General features: G+C 43.7%; 1 protein-coding gene across 1 annotated transcript in view; it reads left to right on the top strand.

Annotated features, from left to right (window-relative positions):
- Positions 1 to 18,109, top strand: part of Adamts17 (ADAM metallopeptidase with thrombospondin type 1 motif 17) — a 344,165-nt gene that overhangs the window by 49,013 nt on the left and 277,043 nt on the right. Inside the window, exon 4 of the mRNA XM_027922179.3 lies at positions 14,351 to 14,523. Within this exon, the coding sequence (XP_027777980.3) occupies positions 14,351 to 14,523 (173 nt within the window). The remainder of the gene's footprint in view (positions 1 to 14,350; positions 14,524 to 18,109) is intronic.

Genomic DNA, 18,109 nt, shown 5'->3' with positions numbered 1-18,109 from the left:
TGGGGACAATCCAGAGGGAGCCTCAGTGTGTCCAGAGGCCAGGATGTATGGAGAGGTGAGGTGCTTGAACCTTCCAAGGCCGACCTGATGGGTGTCCTGGTTGAGGTTTTGAAGACTTCACAGGGAGGCCACAGGAAGTCAGGAGTGTGGGGTCCCAGTGAAACTGTGAGCTGCCTCGCAGACTCCAGCCCTTGCACTGCTTGGCTGGTTCACTCACTCTGCGGGAACCTGAGGCTTCTTGCCCAGGAAAGCCTTTTGAGAAATTATTGACTTGGCTGGGGAGGGAGCATTTTCCATCAGGGGCATCAGAAGTTCAAGTGTAGGAGCCCCAGAAGGTCAGGGTTGCCGTGGGGCCAGAAGTACCAAATCTGTGCTCAGGTGACTGTGCCTTTCTGGAAAGGCCCCTTTGCCCTGGATGGTCCTTGGCCTTCGGGAAGTAGGTGTTTTGGGGGAAGGAATCACATTTTGGTGGCTGGGTCTAGGCCAAAGAGCACTTCCTGACTTCTTTTCCCAGACCTAAGCCTATCAGTGGGTTGAACTCTTTCTCTACATCTTGGGAGACATCTGGGGCTCTTATGAAACTCTAAGAAGTCTTCGGAGGAGTGAAGGACACCTGATGATAAGCTGCTTTGGAACTGTTGTGGTGTTGGACACATTTGGAAGAATCTCTGACACCCAAGAGGCCTATAGACCAAGGATATGTTGTTTTTTCCCTAAGTCTGAAAGAGAAAAAGGATCATTTCATTTTGTTTGTTCATTTACATTTTTCTCTTATTAACTTGCTCATTCACAAATAATGACAATACCTACTGTGCGCCTTCCTCCGTGTAGGAAGCACAGAGGCAAGAAGGGCTGTTTCCATAGTCCAAAAAAACTCAGGGCAGGACAACTGACCACTATAAGGTGTGCTTGGATGCCTTTGGGGGCTTTGGGGAGGGGTGGAAGGTCGAAGGCTTCAGCTTTAGTTTAATTTAGTCTAGTTTTGTTGATGTTGAAGAGTTTGAGTTACTAGCCCACAGAATGGCCTGGTCCCCTCATGAATTTCTGAGCTGACTGAAATTTCTTATATTTCCCTGTCAAAGATGAAAGACCATCTGTCAAAAGAAACAATAGCCAGGATCCCGACAGGAGATTCCAGGTGCAGAGAACATGTCGATTTCTTTTCAGGCTTTTGTTTGTCCTGTCTTGTTCTGGTTGAAACATGAACACATTAATTAATTTCTTCCCCCAAGCTGTGTGTTTGCACAATGTTCCCTTTTTCCCCCTTCCATCAATTTAGAAGATAAAACTGTCAGGCTCTGGTCGGGTAGGGTAATCTTTCAGCAACAGTCTGCCCTGAAAAGTGGTGATGAAAAGCACATAATTCTCTACGTTGGCATTTTTTTTTTTAATTTGCCAAATGCATCTTGATGGGATTCTGAGATGACTGCTTCCTGTGACTCTCTGCAGTGCTCTGGCCCAGTGGGTACACATACTCCAGCTGCTTGAGGCTGGAAAGACGATAGATACGTGTTATGGATTGAATTGTGTCCCCACCAAATTCACACGTTAAAGCCTTAAATCCCACTACTTCAGCCCAGTTAAAGTTAGGCTATCTCTAGACGGAATAAGTTAACACTCAATCACCAGGTTGTGCCTTAATGCAATATGACTGTTGTCCTATTAAAAAGAGGAAATCTGGGCACAGATATGCAGAGAGCATTTGATGACACAGGGAGAAGGTAGCAAGCCAAGGAGGGGGACTGGGAACAGATCCTGTTTTCACGGCCCTCAGAAGGAACCGATTCTCCCAAAACCTTGATCTTGAACGTCCAGCCTCCAGAATTGTGAGGAAATCAATTTCTGTAGTTTAAAATCTCCCAGCCTGTGGTAATTTATAGCAGTCCTAGCAAAATAATGTATCTCTTGAGAACATATTCAGTATTTATTGGAGGTGGAGACTAAGGTTTAAGATTGATGCAAAATTCCTAATGGTCTGACTGAAGCCTTCTATTGGAATATCTGAGCACCTCTTCCTAGATCATGCTACCTTGCACTTCCCATTTTACTTATTATTGCTGTGATCATGTGGTTTTTTTTCTTTCTGATACAATGAATGTGTTCTTCCTCTACTTCCCTGGAGCATGCATTCATAGTATGCTTTTCCATCTTTGGGGTATTTATAGGATTGTTAGGTTTTTCCTAACTCTTCTCCCTCCCCTGGAGGCACCACCACCCATTGCAGGGCTTGTAGAGAGTTGGGGCTTGACAAGGGTTTGTTGAAGACTGTCTGTTCTCCACTGGTAGGAGATAGGTGAGAAGTAACATTTTTTTCCCAGTTGGACACCTGGGCCCCTGGCTGGCCACCATCTGCAAATCCATTAGGAAGGGGAGAGTGACAGTCTTTAGTTCTTTGACCAATCCTGTAGTTCCCTAGTTTTGAGGAAATCCATCAGCTTCTTCCAGCAGCATCCCTGTGTCCCTCCTTCCCAGACTTCTCCAAACCATTTCTTCACTCCTCAGATATGTAGTTAGCCCTCTCTGGTCTGTTTTAGCTCCTTTCCTCTCCTAGGTGCTGTTGTTGAGACCCCCCAGTGACCTCTCTCTGTTTGGCCCAGTCCCCTCTCTACTGGAGGTTCAGACAGCCTCTGTCCCGAGACTTTCTTTTTCCTGGTGTCCTGTGCCACCATGCTCTGCTGGTTTCTTTGCACCTTGAGGGTCTCTCTCTCTCCAGTGTTGGGTCTGTCTATTCTATCCAGCCATGTAGTTTTGAGGTCCCTGAAGTTCCTCAGTCCTGGTCTGGGACTGATGATTTTTAAATGACTATTTCTGATTCTGCCTTTACGATTCAGCTCTAAGTCTGCACAGTCAATAGCCAACCTGACATCGCCACCTGGATTTTTCAAAAGCATCTAAAACTTACCTGGATCAAACTGACATCACCTTTTTTCTTTCTTTCTTTTTTCCATACCTGGCCAGTGTTTGTAATTCAGTAACTGGTCTCATATTTATCAGATTATTAAGACACAAACCGGAGTTATCCTTCATAACCCTTCTTTATTTACCTAGTAGTTCCCCCTTTGAGTATCTCCTGAATGCATGTGTGTGTGTGTGTATACACTCATTTTTTTTTAGTTGTAGATGGACACAATACCTTTATTTTTTGATATCAACTTTTTTTATTGATTGATTATATATATGACAGTGGGATGCATTATGATTCATATTACACATATAGAGCACATTTTTCATATCTCTGGTTGTATATTCACACCAGTTCATATCTTCATACATGTACTTACATAATGATCATATTTTATTTTTATGTGGTGCTAAGGATCTAACGCAGTGCCTCTCATGTGCCAGATGAGCGCTCTACCACTGAGCCCCAGCCCCTCTGTTTGTTTGTTTCCACTCACATTTCTCTTCCTTGTCCACATGTCTTACCTGGGCCCCTGCAGCTGTCATCCAGCCAGTGCCCCCCACTTCAGGAAGCTGTTCTACCTGCAGCACTCAGGGTTCTACATTCAGAACACCAGCGCTAGGTGACACCCCCTGCCCCTGGAATGAAGAAGAAAATATTGAACACATTCTACACAGACCCTCCATGTTTCCCCTATTTCTCTGGCCTTCCTCAGCAGCCACACATTTGCTCTTGGCTCCGTGCAGTTTCTAGAATATGCCATGGTTTCTTCTCTTCTGAGGCCTGTGTCATGCTGTTTCCACTGCCTGGACTGTGCCTAGCATCTCTCCTGTCCTCACTGGTTAACTTTTGCTTATCCTCCAATCTTAGCCTATACATTACTTCTTTGGGAAGCCTCTTTTGAACTACTATGGTTTGGATATCATTTGTTATAACTGATTGACCTCAGGGGTCCATTGTAATTGAAGTCTTGGTCCACAGGGTGGCACTGTTGGGAGGGAGAGGAACTTTTGGAGGTGGGGCCTGGTGAGAGGTACTTAGGTAATTGGGGCATGCCCTCAAAAGGACAATGGAATCCTGGCTGATTCCCCCCACCCCCTCTCAGTCTACTCTAGTTTAGGATGTAATTTGCTCTTATACTGTCATCATGGTGTACCACCAAATGTTATCCTCACCAGAAATGAGAAGGTGAAGAAGTCATGCCTTTGAATATCCAAAACTATGAGCTAAGCAAAACTTTTCTCTTTAAAAAGTTAATTGCCTCAGGTATTTGTTGGAGTTATATAAAGGTCATGAACATATTGTATAAATTAGGACTCCCTTCTGATATTCTCTCATAACACTTTCTTGTTAGCATTTGTCACATCTATAATTTTTCATTTATGTCCATTTATTTGGTTAATGTCTGTTCTTTCCTATTGGTAACCTATATTGTGGTAGTGCTTAGAGTACATGGGTCATCAGTAAATATTCTGAATTTCTTCAACCTCATTCATAGATGGTGGTTCCTGACTTTTTAGTGTCTATGTGGCTCTGATCATTGGTGGAAGAGTCCCTTTGAGCCAGCCCTGCTTTCGCACCCCTGGTTCTGCTCTCTTCAAGGGTATAGGTGTGGATCACCTAGTTAAGGGACTAAGTTTTGTCTGAAGAGTCATCAGTTCTTCATTTGGAATCTTAACCACACACACAAAACCCCTATTTTCTACCTTTGTAAGGAATTTACATGAAAAAAGATGCCTTTTATAAAAATGACTTGGCCTTGGGGGAAGTTATTTAAAGAATTCATACTTGGAAAGCAAAATTTATTTTTTTCCTCTTTTTGCAAAAAAACAAAGAGAAGGTCATTATTTTTCAAGGATGTTGGATTTATACAGCTGCCAGAAACATCACCTGGCTAGGAAGTCAGCTGCATATGCAGAGTTATCATTTCTAGTCAAAAAGGTGGTTTTTCTATACACAGATCATTTGCTTTGGTTTAAGGCAGAAAAGTGGTCAGAAAGATGTTTTCTTGGAACCTGAAAATTTTATTGGCAAACATGGTGTTTATAATGGTATGTGTGTGCAAGCTTTAAAACTACAGCTGAAAACCTGCTGCAGGCCCACTGCTTGGCTCCAGTACTTTCCCCATGTCGACTCCGAATCTATAAAACATTGACCATGAGTTCTCGGATGTGGCAGTGGATAGGATGTCAAGAAATCTATGGCACACTTTGACATTCGCATTTCCATCATGGGCACCCTATTGACTGGTTTCTGTTAAATGGTGATTCAGAATATGGGCCAGCATTCCTGCCTATGGCAGTGTTCTGCAATGTGGAGGTGCATTTTTAATGTCCTAACATTTCCATGATGAGAAAATATCGATCCTTAGTTCCAGAACTAGGAGGAATCCTTGAAGCTTGAATAAGATACAGAAAGGAGATTAAGGAATGACCCTCTCAGTTTATTCTATATCCATTTGTGTCTAGTGAGAAAAACTGGAACCATGCAAGGAATTTCTCACAAGAGGAATTTAATGCAGGGAATTGGGAATGAGTAATGTCTGAATGAAGCAAAGAAGGAACCGAAGTAACCCAGGGAACAACTATTACCCTAGGGCTGGGGAAATAAAAAGTAACAGATGAATTTCTAGGATCATAGAGTTTCTTGGAGGAGGCCATAGGGCTGGGGCTCAGACTTCAGTGGGGTCACCAAAAACATCAAGGGAATTAGGCTGGTGTCAGACAGCTGCACTTCTGAGAGAGGATGGGAAACCTGTGACTGGTGGTACCCCATTAGCTGGACATTAGAGCCATAGCCATAGGAGTGTCCCCCTCTGAGCTGGAAACACTAGGGCCCCCTTCTCCCTGCCAGCGGCCTTCCAGTCTCCTTCTAGCTGAGGTGAATTGGCAGCCAGATGGCAGAGGATACTGGGAAGTGTAGTTTGAAGGCTCTCAGCCCCAGCATTGAAGCTCTCAGCCCCAGCATTGAAGCGTGGATTGCAGAAGAGTGTGTTGGGCGACAAGGGACAGATGACCAGTGCAGTGGAAAGGGAGACCTTTTTGTTAAGTGGGACCTCCAAGAGCCTCAAGATGAGGCCCAGATGAATATGCAGGGTTCCCAAATCCAAGCCTGAAGGCATTTTCAGGACATCTCCGAGCTTCTGATTTTAGGAAAGTAAATGCAGAAGAAAATGGGGCTCTTAGACACACAGGAGGAAGCACATGCAGTTTTCCCATGTTGGAGCAGTAGTCACCTTGGCATTCTGGACCAGGCTTGGTGTGGCTGGTGAGGAGGGGACAGTGGCTCAATACACTGAAAGCACAGTTGCTGTGGCAGTTGGTGCCTGTCCCAGGGAGAAGGACTGACACTCAGTTTTCCATCTCGATGAAAAATATTTGATTTCCACTTTTCCTACCCGTGTGAAAAGCCACTAATGCTTCACAGTGTAAACGGCTGATTTTATGGACACACATCTTTCGTGTTCTGTCCTGTTACTGATGATTAAGTTCCCCACGCAAGGAACCTTGGGCTGTTACATGGGATGTTGAGAGGATTTACACACCATCCCCTCCCCTTTTGAAGCTGTTATTTTTACATTGGCCATGATTTATTCTTGTGTGATTGTAGGTGGCCTTACGATGGAAATTTTTTTATGCCCCTGGCTCAGTAGGATATATGGGAGACAACACTTTGGTTGATGAGTGTCTACTTTGGAGACTCTGACAGATGGAGAATATGACAGGTTAGCCCCATAGGGTACATAAAAGCATCTGTCTGTGCTAGTGGGTTCTGTGGACATGTAAAGTTTTCAAAATAGTGTTTAGACCCTAATAGTGTACAGCGATACAATAAATGTCATGATACTGATAGAAATGAAACAAACAGTGTGATTTGGGTCTGTCTATCCCTCCCTCCCTGTGTTAGAGGCTGATGATAGGTTTTCTGGTTATTCCCCACATATATTCTGAGTGTGGAATAATTATCACCTGGTTTTATAGTGAAGGGTTCTTACTCATTTTCTCCCTGCAGGTCTGAAGGCAGATTTTCACCAGTTCACAGGTGTCAATGCTGGGCGCCTTGCAGCTAGTTTTGCTGCCTCATCCTCAGGTAGAAGAAGCAACTTGTGAGAAATTCATTTTGGGACACTTGTGTTAAGTTCAATTAAATTAATCTTGTTCTGAAATAGGATATCCAAAAACTTTTAAACAATTCGCTTAACTAACTGTAATTATTGAGTTCCTGTGTATACCAGGCTTTGCTGGGTGCTATGCTAAGTCCTTCAGTTCACTGTCTAGTCAGCTAGGTAGAGATGCATCCAGTCAGCACAGGTGACACCTATGTAGTTAGGGGGGAAAACTGGGATCAGAAGGTACTGATCCCAGGTTGCACTCTGGCTACATGGAGCCCCCAAAGCAATTTGGGTGGCTTCCAGAACTCCGTTCTCTTGCTCAGTCTGGCCTGAGAGGTTTGCTCTTCCTATGCCTGCTCTGGTATCTAGTTTTGTAGGTTTGAGTTGATATTTGTGGCAGGTACAGAGAAACAGTACCTCTGTCATGTTTGCTACATGGTAGCCCAGGCCAGGGGTGCAGCAGACCCTTCATGTTTTAGGTGAGCAGCCTGGTGGGCCCCCTGTTGATCTTGTCACCCAGCAAACAAGCAGGACTCCTTGCCCACCGGTGCTGCTCTGATTTGAGAAATTAGCATCACCATCTGCGATTTCACCTTTTCCTGCTAACTCAGGCCACCTCTTTTGTCATTTCTTGGAGTTCTTCCTCTCCCTGTTATGTTGGTTGTGGCTACCCCAGATTTAGGGGCCACTCAAGGCTACTGGCTTGAGGATTTTCTGGAATTTCCTTTGATGAATATTTTAATTTTTGGATCTTCAGTGTTACTGAAAGATCCTGTAAGATATAATTAAATAAATTTGCAATCACATTTGTCATAAAGCTTTGTTGAAAACATTCCCTGCTGTATCACTGGGCACGTGAGATATGTCTGTCTTAGTTTTTTTATTTTACAGGTTGGTGTTAGAAAAATGTTTATCCCTAAGAAGGAGTGGCGGCCTTCCTGCCTTTGGAAGAGTGACAAACTGATAATCTAGCATGCTTATCCCCCAACCCCAATTTCAGGAAACTCAGGACCAGATTTGAAGGCAGAAGGGAAAGGGTTAGGTGGTAATCAGCTAGGTTAGTGACCTTGGGCAAGGGGTTTATCAAAATCTCTTAGTGTCTCAGTTTGTGGATGTGCAGCCACAGAGTGTAGCTATGACTCAGATATGGTGAGGGGCTCATCTAAGTGCTCCATGTGCTAGGGTCACAGTCCAGTATGATTTTTATCATCAGACCAAGATCATGTTGACCCTTTGTTAATATATTTGTAATTTTCCTTTGGTTTTTAATTTCTCTCTGATTTTTTTCCCAACCTTTAGCTCTGATGTAAGTCACCTTAAATTATCTCCTTGTTAATCACACAAGGAGATAACTCATAAGGGTGCTCAGGTTCTCTTCTTTCTCTGTATCCCTGTGTCTCCCATGCAGCATTCCAACTGTCACACCTGGTTTACCATGCTAACACAGGCCCCACGTCTGTGCTGCAAGGTGGCAATGAGGGACAGGTGGGCTTCCTTTTAGCACAGGTGGATTCTTTGCAACACACAGTAATGGTGCCAAGGTGTTCTGATGGATTGCCCCTGGCCTTATACACAGAGCTGAAGAACACCTGTGGTCCATGTGACTGAGAGAAGGTGCTTCAGTTGCTCAGGGCTCTGGTTGTCCACTGTCTCATGTGCCTGCAGGAGGGCACATTCTTGTATCTGGCCTCAGAGCATTGATGTGAGAATATCTTTGCTGGACTCCAACTTCAAGTTAAGCATGCATCTTTCCATTAATTCTGTCGGTTTGTTGGATGCATGTGCCTAGTTCCTACTTCAGCCGTGCGACCAGCATGCTAGCTTCATACTAGAGGTTCTAAGCATAGAAGTTAACTAGTGAGTTCAAAATAAACACACATAAAGTCAATTTACCTTTTTCTTTGACCAGGTCTGAGACGGCTCCCCCCTCTGGCTCCTGCCTTGAGCCACCCGGTGGGGCAGCGAGGTTTACACAAGACTAGCAGGAGAGAGAGAGAGAGGCAGGGCACGCCAGAGGATGGCTTTTTATTGGGGAACAAGAAATTCAGGGGAAAATTCCATCCAATGAAGGTCGAGGGGGACAACATTCCAAGGTCAGGGTCAGTGATTGGTCTCAGGGTCAATGGTTAGTCACACCCCCACACGGATGGGCTCTCGCACCTAGAAAGGGTGGGGATTAGTTCTGACACAGTTTAGCCGGACCGCCTCACAGCCAGTCAGGGAGGTGCCCAATCACGTGCGAGAATGGCTTCCCACACCTACTGGTGACATTGATCTTTATAATCTTGTACTGAGGTGACCTTTGCCTATCCACTTGAGATGGCCAGTGCCCTTGGGTACCTGCCATTTCCTCCATGCTGCTTTTTTTCCATGTGTTATAGTTTGGTTCTACAATGGAGAGAGGCATATTTTTCTTGTGCCTTACTTGGCACTGAGAATACCTTGAGCCTGTCCTTGGAAGTGGCATTGGTGGAATCAGGAACATAAGAATCTTGTGTACCAAGAAGTAAAGGAATTTAGGGAGGAGTTTCACACCAAATATTTTGTTTTCCATGTGTTTTTCCCTAGGAAATACCTGAATACTGTTTCTTTTTTTTAATTATAGTTCAGGGGTTGGAAGCCAAGGCCTCAGGCATGCTAGGCAGGTGTTCTACCACTTAGCTATACCCACATGTCCCCAGCCCAATTCTGTATTGTTTCTAAACTAAAAGAGTGTATATATATTCTATTTAGAGTTTGATAATTCATAATTGAGTTTTTTTTTTTTTTAGTTTGCCAAATTAGTAAGTACAAAAGCCACTTACATATTTGCTCAGTATTTTTTGTTTTTTGTTTTGGCAGTCCCCAACTTTTAGAACAAATCACAATTTGAATATTCTGAAAGTATGTGGAGAATGTCCTTTATATCTTCCTTTTCTTTTTCTCTTGTTCCAAAAAGATCTGGGGTTTCTTCTGTAAGAACATGGAATGGTCCCAACTCCAGTGGTGTGCTGGCAAGAGAGACTGTGAGGCTTGACTTCAGGAGGGACCCCTGGTGTCTGTCACAACAGGAGAGGGCCTGGCTGGGATCTCTCCTTATTCTCAGAGTGACGGTCCCACAGTTGGAGATGGCTAAGGAGGTCCAGAGCTTGGAGAACTTCCCAGCCAGCCATACACCCACCTGCCTGCACCCAGGTGGAATTCAGCACCTGGGTGATCCTGAAGTTGGTGTTTTGTTCTTACTTTTCAAGATGCCTATAATGTGCGAATGTTGGCATCTATGAATTTGTATGAGGGCATGTTTATGAAGTTAAGGAATTAAAGGGGGAGGTGTACTTCTCCCTATAGGGAAGGGAATGATATGGTCGTGGGTGGCAATGGCCACGATCTACTGGTGAAGGGGTTGATGGGAGCAGAGAGAGGGGAGAAGGGTGAGGTTCCCCCTACCTTCCAGGCCCCTCTGTTCCTGCTCATCACCACCCCTAAGAAAGACACCTACATGGAAATAGGACTCAGGTCCATGATCTCATGTTCCCACTCAACAAAATGCAGAGGTTTTGTGGAATGATGGTCACTAGAGACTGAGAAGGGGAGTGGGGAGGGAGGAGGGAGCGAGGTTGCATAATAGGTACTAAAATAGAAGGAATTAGTTCTGACATTCTGTAGTACAGTAGGACAGCAGTAGTCTAGAACAATTAAGGGTATATTTCAAAAGTAACTAGAAAAAAAAAGAGCCCAAAGTTTCCTAAAACAGAAATGAAAGATGTTTGAGGAGAAATGATAGTTGTTTTAATTTGATCATTGTACATTACATACATGTAGCAAATTATGACATTGCACCCCGTAAATATGTACAAATACCATGTGTCAATTAAAAAGAACTAAAAAACATTAGCTAAGGTGGTGGAGCATACCTGTAATTCCAGCTATCAGGGAGCCTGAGGCAAGAGCATCTCTAGTTTGAGACCAGCCTGAGTAACTTAATGAGATGCTCTTTCAAAATTTAAAAGGGTTTTGGGTGTAGCTCAGTGGTAGAGTACTTGCCTTGCATGCACAAGGCCCTGGGTTCAGTCCCTAGCACTGTTAACAAAACCCCTACAGCCAAAAGTAAATTTGAAGAAAAATAAAAATACTGAAAACAAAATACAGGATTTTTTTTTTCTCTTTTTTTTTTTAATTTTTTATTGTTGGCTGTTCAAAACATTACATAGTTCTTGATATGTCATATTTCATAATTTGATTCAAGTGGGTTATGAGCTCCCATTTTTACCCCATATACAGATTGCAGAATCACATCAGTTACACATCCATTGATTTACATATTGCCATACTCGTGTCTGTTGTGTTCTGAATATGTGTAGTAAAATGAATAAAAGAGAATAAATAAATATGTCCACTTAGTAATAGCCTCACATTAGTGCAGGTCAGGTCTTGCCACAAAACGAGTGTTAAAAATCCTGTATTTAAAATACAGGATTTAAAATATTTAAAATACAGGATTTAAAATACAGTATTTAAAATATTTAAAATACAGGATTTAAAATACAGTATTTAAAATATTTAAAATACAGGATTTAAAATACAGTATTTAAAATATTTAAAATACAGGATTTTTAACACTCGTTTTGTGGCAAGACCTGACCTGCACTAATGTGAGGCTATTACTAAGTGGACATATTTATTTATTCTCTTTTATTCATTTTACTACACATATTCATTCATTATTTCTTTTTTAAATTATTTTTTAGATGTATATAGACACAATATCTTTATTTTTATGTGGTGCTGAGGATCGGACCCAGTGCCTCACACATGCCAGGCAAGTGCTCTACCACTGAGCCACAGCCACAGCCCTCATTCAGTGAGTATTTCTGACCAAGCATGGTGCCAGGGGCTGAGGGCAACAACAGAAGCAAATATGTCATAGTGAAAACCCTTCAAGGCCACAGAAACCATACCACTGTGTTTCACCTGCTACTCTGTACTTGGTCTAGGTTAACCTGCTACTTTGTACTCTGCTACTCAGTACTCATCTGCTATTCAGCACTCAGGGCTTAGGTTAATCTGCTATTTAATATTCTGCTGTTCATTACTCACCTGCTATGGTCGGGGCCTAGGTTAATTCACAGCTTTTAACCCTGTGACACCGTATTATATTAGCTCTCCTAGGTCTATTAGGGTGGGAGAAACGGGTCTTATTATTCCTACTTTGTGGACTTGAAAATCTGACACACAGTACAGGATTTTGACATGTGAAACATTTAGGAGCAACTTGCTCCTGTGGTCTGGGAGTGAGGAGCTACTTTTCTTAGAGAGCACACAGTTCTCCTGTGTTCTTGCTTGCTGCCTCCTAGAGTAGTATATTGATGCATTCTTAAGGCTGTGCTAAAACTATAGCTCTTTCTGAACCAAAGTCTGGAAATTCATGACAAGGTTGGGGAATACACACTGAACTGCTGTTGGGGCAACATCTGCAGATGGGAACATGAGTTGGTAATATTAAGAGATGAGTTGTAAATACTGACCTTGAGATGATCTGTGACTGCCATTTGGGTTGTGGTGGTCCTTTGCGAGAATGTGGGTGTGCTGGTTACAACAAAGATCTTGATTGAGAGGCCTGTTATCTCTGCTGCTTTCAAGTAGAGGCAAGGGGACTCTTCACAAATTCCAGGTTGGATAGGTTGGCCAGATCCCAGAAGCTGTGCCTGGTAAACACACAGACACCAGAATTCGGGCATTACCTGTGTTTTTACTTACCAGTGTTCAGTGATAGTCTCGAGAATGGGGGTGTAGGCTGATAGGTTTTTATATTTGGGGCCTCTTTCATTCTGCCCATATGCAAGGAAATATCATCTAAGATCTCACCTCTCATCTAAGAATTGACCCTTCCTTTTCTTATTCCACTGCAGAGGATCAGGGGCTTGATGGGAGGTGGGCCTGGCTTATAGGCTCTGAGAAGGGAGGTTTGTCAAGGCATGCACATTCACCTCTTTCATTTGCAATTTTGTGATAGGTCAGATGACATAATTTGCTCCCTCATGCTTTATTTTATTGTTTAGAGTTTAAAAGTGACTTCTGTGTTTTTCTCAAACTCAATGGTATTTCTTTGACTAAAGTACTTCATGTTTATTGTATTATTTTAGAATATATAGAGGGAAAAAAAGGGAAACTGAAGTCTACATAGTAAAATTAACATTTTAGTTCTTCTTTGGTGTTTTTTATTTTTATTTTTTTCAGTCAAGAGATTTTATTGGGGGGGTTGCTCGAAGGAGAAGGAAAGAAGAGGCAGAGAGCAGAGAGAGGAGAGGAGGAGAGCAGAGACTCTTTGGTGTTTTTTAATTTCTCTCTCAGGCCTGGAAATACTTGTACATATTGTGTTTTTGCAAAATTGAGCTCTCACTGTATATATGGATTTATATCTATGTCTCTTTATATCATCTCTTTTTATTACTAAATCTTTACAGACATGATTTTCATGGCCATATATCTTCTTATCATTGCCAGCTTTCTGTATGGCTAGGTATTTTGATTTCTTTCTACTGTTTCATGGCTGTACATTGAACAGCACATTCTTATTTGTAAATTATGATCCGTAACTCAGATTATATGATGGTATCCATTTTTTTGTTTCTAGAGTGGTTGGGTTACTATGAAGCCTGTGGGTGTACATTTAGACTGTCTTTCTTCACGTACAATGTAGCAGAGGTGCAGCCATGTAGTCTACTGTCAAAAAGGAAATAAAGACTATCAATTTGAAGACCTGTACTCCTGTTCACAGTTGTCTCCTTAAAGTGTGTTTTATTTGTATCAACTTGTCATTTTGGCCAAAGGTATTTCCATGTACAATTACAGTCCTTACCTAGCAACCTTGAGCAGTCAGAAGTGGGCTCTTTAATGGATAAAAATATCACCCTCAGCCCCTGCTTCCTTGGTTCCAGTTTTAAGATAGCTGGTGTGGGGGTTACCTTTCAGATGCTTTCCCCAGTTCTGTGTTGTTGACATGAGGACTCTCGGATCCCTCCTCACTGGGTCCACGCTTCCTTTCCCTCTGCACAATGCATGCTCTCCATGTTCCTCTGAAGGGGATGTGTCCCTTCTGACTTTCAGCCCCATGCACTTCCTTGGCTATAGGAGTGGACGGGATAAGCCCTGTCTCTTTCCCTTCTGCTCAGTCAGTGCCACCCTTACCTGGTGTACTAAGGTTCATCCATGTGACCACAGAGATCTGTGGCTGCTGGTCCCATCAGTGGCCAGTGGAGACTGACCATTCTCTTGGGGAAGCTCCATGGAAGGCCTTTTCACTGCAGGATTTTAGAAATCAGTAAACCAAGGACTGCACAAATGTCTCCATTTTCTAGAAAAGAAGAAGCCCAGAAAGGGCAGGCTGTCCCGGGACTGGCGGGAGCGGAGGAACGCTATACGGCTTACCAACGAGCACACGGTGGAGACCCTGGTGGTGGCTGATGCTGACATGGTGCAGTACCACGGGGCAGAGGCTGCCCAGAGGTTCATCCTCACTGTCATGAACATGGTGAGTCTGGAGTTGGGGTCCTCATACCTGTGGGCTCTGTTTTCTCCTTGAGTAGTGCCCTGGAAGTAGGTGTAACATCCTCGCCCGCCTTGGGTGAAGAAGCAGCTGGCTTGGGGGTTGGAACCTGTTGCCTTCTGGTCTCTGGGCATCTCAGCAGGCAAGAGTGGTGGGCATCCTGAGGGAGAGCGTTAGCCCACTTGTCCTCCCCTGAGGTATTTAAGTGTCTAATCTACTCAGTGATTGCACCTCTGGTCACCAGAAGGCTTCCCAAGATCCTTACTCTGTGTAATACCCTGTTCCAGAGACATTCAGAATCAAGTCCCAGCCCATGCTCTAAATATACAATCCAGTGCAAGAAATCACAATCAAATTTTAACTTTCTTTATGTTGCACGAGCCTACAGGAAGAGAGAAGAGAGGCCATTTAGTTGAGGGAGCCAAAAAGGAGTCACAGAGCCTATGTCTGAATCCAGTTTGTTGGATAGGGATAGAGAGAAACCTCCTTTACATGATGGATAAGTGAGGGGAGGGGATGCCTCCCAAAATATTAGCTTTGAAGGCATTCACCTTCCACGTGTTGATCCATTTGCCCAGAAAGTGTTTTTGAAGACCTTCTAAAATCTTTGGCATGGTGTTAGGTACCAGGGATACAAATGCACAAAAGGCCTTTCCCTTGGAAGACTGTAGCTTAGCAAGTAAAACATCTGTGCTGCCATAGAAATATCTGCAGGAACCACTGGCACTCAGGTGGTGGGCTGGTTGGTGCTTGTCCTGAAGTATGGACGTCTTTGTAAAAGAGTGAACCCTTGATTAGAGAGGAAGTGCGTGCTGGCCACATCAGGGGTGGGGAGGTCACTCAGTGGGCATAGTAGGTGGAGACCCAGAGGTAAAGGTACATTGGCACCATTTGGAGAGGGTAGGTGGTTTGATATGGTTGGAGCAGGGAGAGGAGAAGTCATAAAGATGTGGATGAATGCCGCAGTCTGGCTGGGCACAAATCACGAGCCACTGAAGCAGGAACAAACTTTATTTTTAAACTGCAGGAAAACACTTCACACAGCTCCCGGGGAATCGTCCTGAACGCCACGAGGCTTGTCCAGGAACCCCCAGCCGGAAATATCTCTCCCGGAAAATCCCTCCTCCTGCACTTCCCCAACCAATGGGAACTCTCGGGGAATCCCCGGAAATCCCCACGAGAACTCCAAAATAGTGCGAGAACTCAAAAGTTGCGGCAGAGGCGGATAGTAATGCCTTGCCTGTCAATCAATACTGTTGGCAAAATGCCAGGGGCCATACAGACTCAGCCGTGGCTCTCAGCAGATGAAGATGTGGAAAGGGTATGGTGAGGGAGGGGTAGCTAAGACATCCAGAGGGGTGGGGCCTTTACCTTTAGGAGTAGGACCACCAAAAAGTGGGGAAGCAAAGCGCCCAGATTGAGGGTGGAATGACCCAAGCTGAAGGTGCCCTTGTATGACTGGGGTGATGAGCTCTGTATACAGGGATCCAACTTCTGGGAAAGAAATTGATTGTGACAGACTTAGAGAGGGGCCTCAGAGTAGCTTGGGGTATACAAGGTCTGCATGTGGCAGCTCTTTGTCCATGTTGGGGTGTTGCTCTAAGGGTCCTCTGGGGTTCTAAAGGTGGATTGGGTGAGGCTGTGGGTAGGAGATAGAAGAAAAGCTGGATGAGCATTCTTTTCCTACCACAGTCTAGTCCTGGCCATCATCTAGCTGGGGCTGTGGTGGCTGGAGGGCTAAGTGGCGTGCTGTGGCTTGCACAGAGGACACCAGGACTGAGTCTCATCTTGTGGGGAGGGGACCCACAGGCCATTTCCCAGAGGCTGAAGAAGGCCCAAGACTGTGGACACTACCAGGTCACACAGGATGTCATTGGCAGGACCATGACCATTGGCCCAAGCCTCTTCCCTAACTGCACAAGGAAATGCATGTTGATGACCTTAGTCCTGAGGAGCACCATGGTGACCCTGCTGGTGGAGGGAATGAGCCCCTGTTTTGTCAGACTGACTTACCAGGCTGACTTCTCTGCCCTTGGGAAGCTCCCTCTGTCTTGTTCATGCTGCTCAGACTTGCTGTGCTCTAAAACAGAGGTTCTTTCAGCAGGGCTTTGAGGGCAGTCTTTGTGTTGGGCTGTTTGATGGACCCACACATCTCCTCACATGAGAGGCTCTTTTGCAAGATGACCAGTGATGGAAGCCCAGGGACCTGCCACTGGTATTCTCTTTTCAACATGGAGGCCTCTTTGCTCTTCTTTTTTTTTTTTTTTAATGATACAATATATATGTAATATGAAATTTACTATTGGAACCATTTTTAAGTTTAAAGTCCTAGATATTAAGTACATACACAATATGTGGTAACCATCACCACTGTCTATCTCCAGAGCTTTTTCGTCTTGCAAAACTGAAACCTTGTCCCCATTAAACAAAAACTCCTATGATAGGATTAGTGGCTTTATAAGATGAGGAAAAGAGATCCAAGCTAGCACATTGTTCACTCTCGCCATGTGATGCCTTCTACCATTGCAGCAGAAGGTCCTCACCAGAAGCTGAGCAGATGTAGTGCCATGCTCTTTGGCTTCCAGGCCTCCAGAAGCATGAAATCACCCAAGCCATGGTACAGTTATAGCAACAGAAGAGGGATCAAGACAACTATTATGAGTAATGCTGCTATGAACATGGGTATATAAATATCTATTTGAATCCCTGCTTTCAATTCTTTGGGGTATATTCCCTGAAACAGAATCGCTCTTGTTAACTTCAAAAAGTTTTTAAAAATTAGACGACTATAGTTATATATAGTAGTTGGGTTCTTTTTGACAAAAATCATACATGCATGGCATTCAATTTCAATCCACATTTCCTTCCCCCTTTCACTCCCTAACCTCCCCACTCTCCTTTTGCTACAGATCTTCCTTTTGCTCATTTATTTATTCTTGATTGGTACTTTCTACATATTCATAAAGGTGCAATTCCCTGTGGTATATTCACATTTGCATGTAATGTGATTTTTTTTTCAAATTCATTCAATTTTTCTCCCCTTTCCTGTCCTTCCTCCCTCATTTTTGATCTCTTTCTACTTCACCAGTCTTCCCTATATCATTGTGACATCTGATTTCCCCACTCTTTGTCTTCTTTCCTTTATTTTGTTCTAGGTTCCATGTATGAGAGAAAACATTGAATCCTTGATTTTCTGAGTCTGGCTTATTTCTTTTAGCATATTCTCCATTTCCATCCATTTACCAGCACATGCCACAATTTTATTCTTTCTGGCTGAGTAAAACTCCATTGTGTTTATATATAACATTTTCTTGATACATTCATCTACTGATGGACATCTGGAGTGATGCTGTGATTTGGCTATTGTGGATTGTGCTGCTGTAAACATTGATGTGTCTGTATCATTATAGTATGCTGATTTTAGTTCTTTTGGATAGCTCAGTCAGATGGTGGTCCCATTCCTAGCGTTTTGAGGAATCTCCATACTGCTTTCCAGAGTGGTTCTACTAATTTGCAGTCCCAACAATAATGTATGAATGTCCCTTTTCCCTCACATCCTCACCAGCATTTT

This window comes from Marmota flaviventris, chromosome 2 (assembly GCF_047511675.1).
Source record: "Marmota flaviventris isolate mMarFla1 chromosome 2, mMarFla1.hap1, whole genome shotgun sequence".
Classification (NCBI taxonomy): domain Eukaryota; kingdom Metazoa; phylum Chordata; class Mammalia; order Rodentia; family Sciuridae; genus Marmota; species Marmota flaviventris.
The sequence above is the reverse complement of the archived record's forward strand: the minus strand, read 5'-3'. Positions and strand labels throughout refer to the sequence as shown.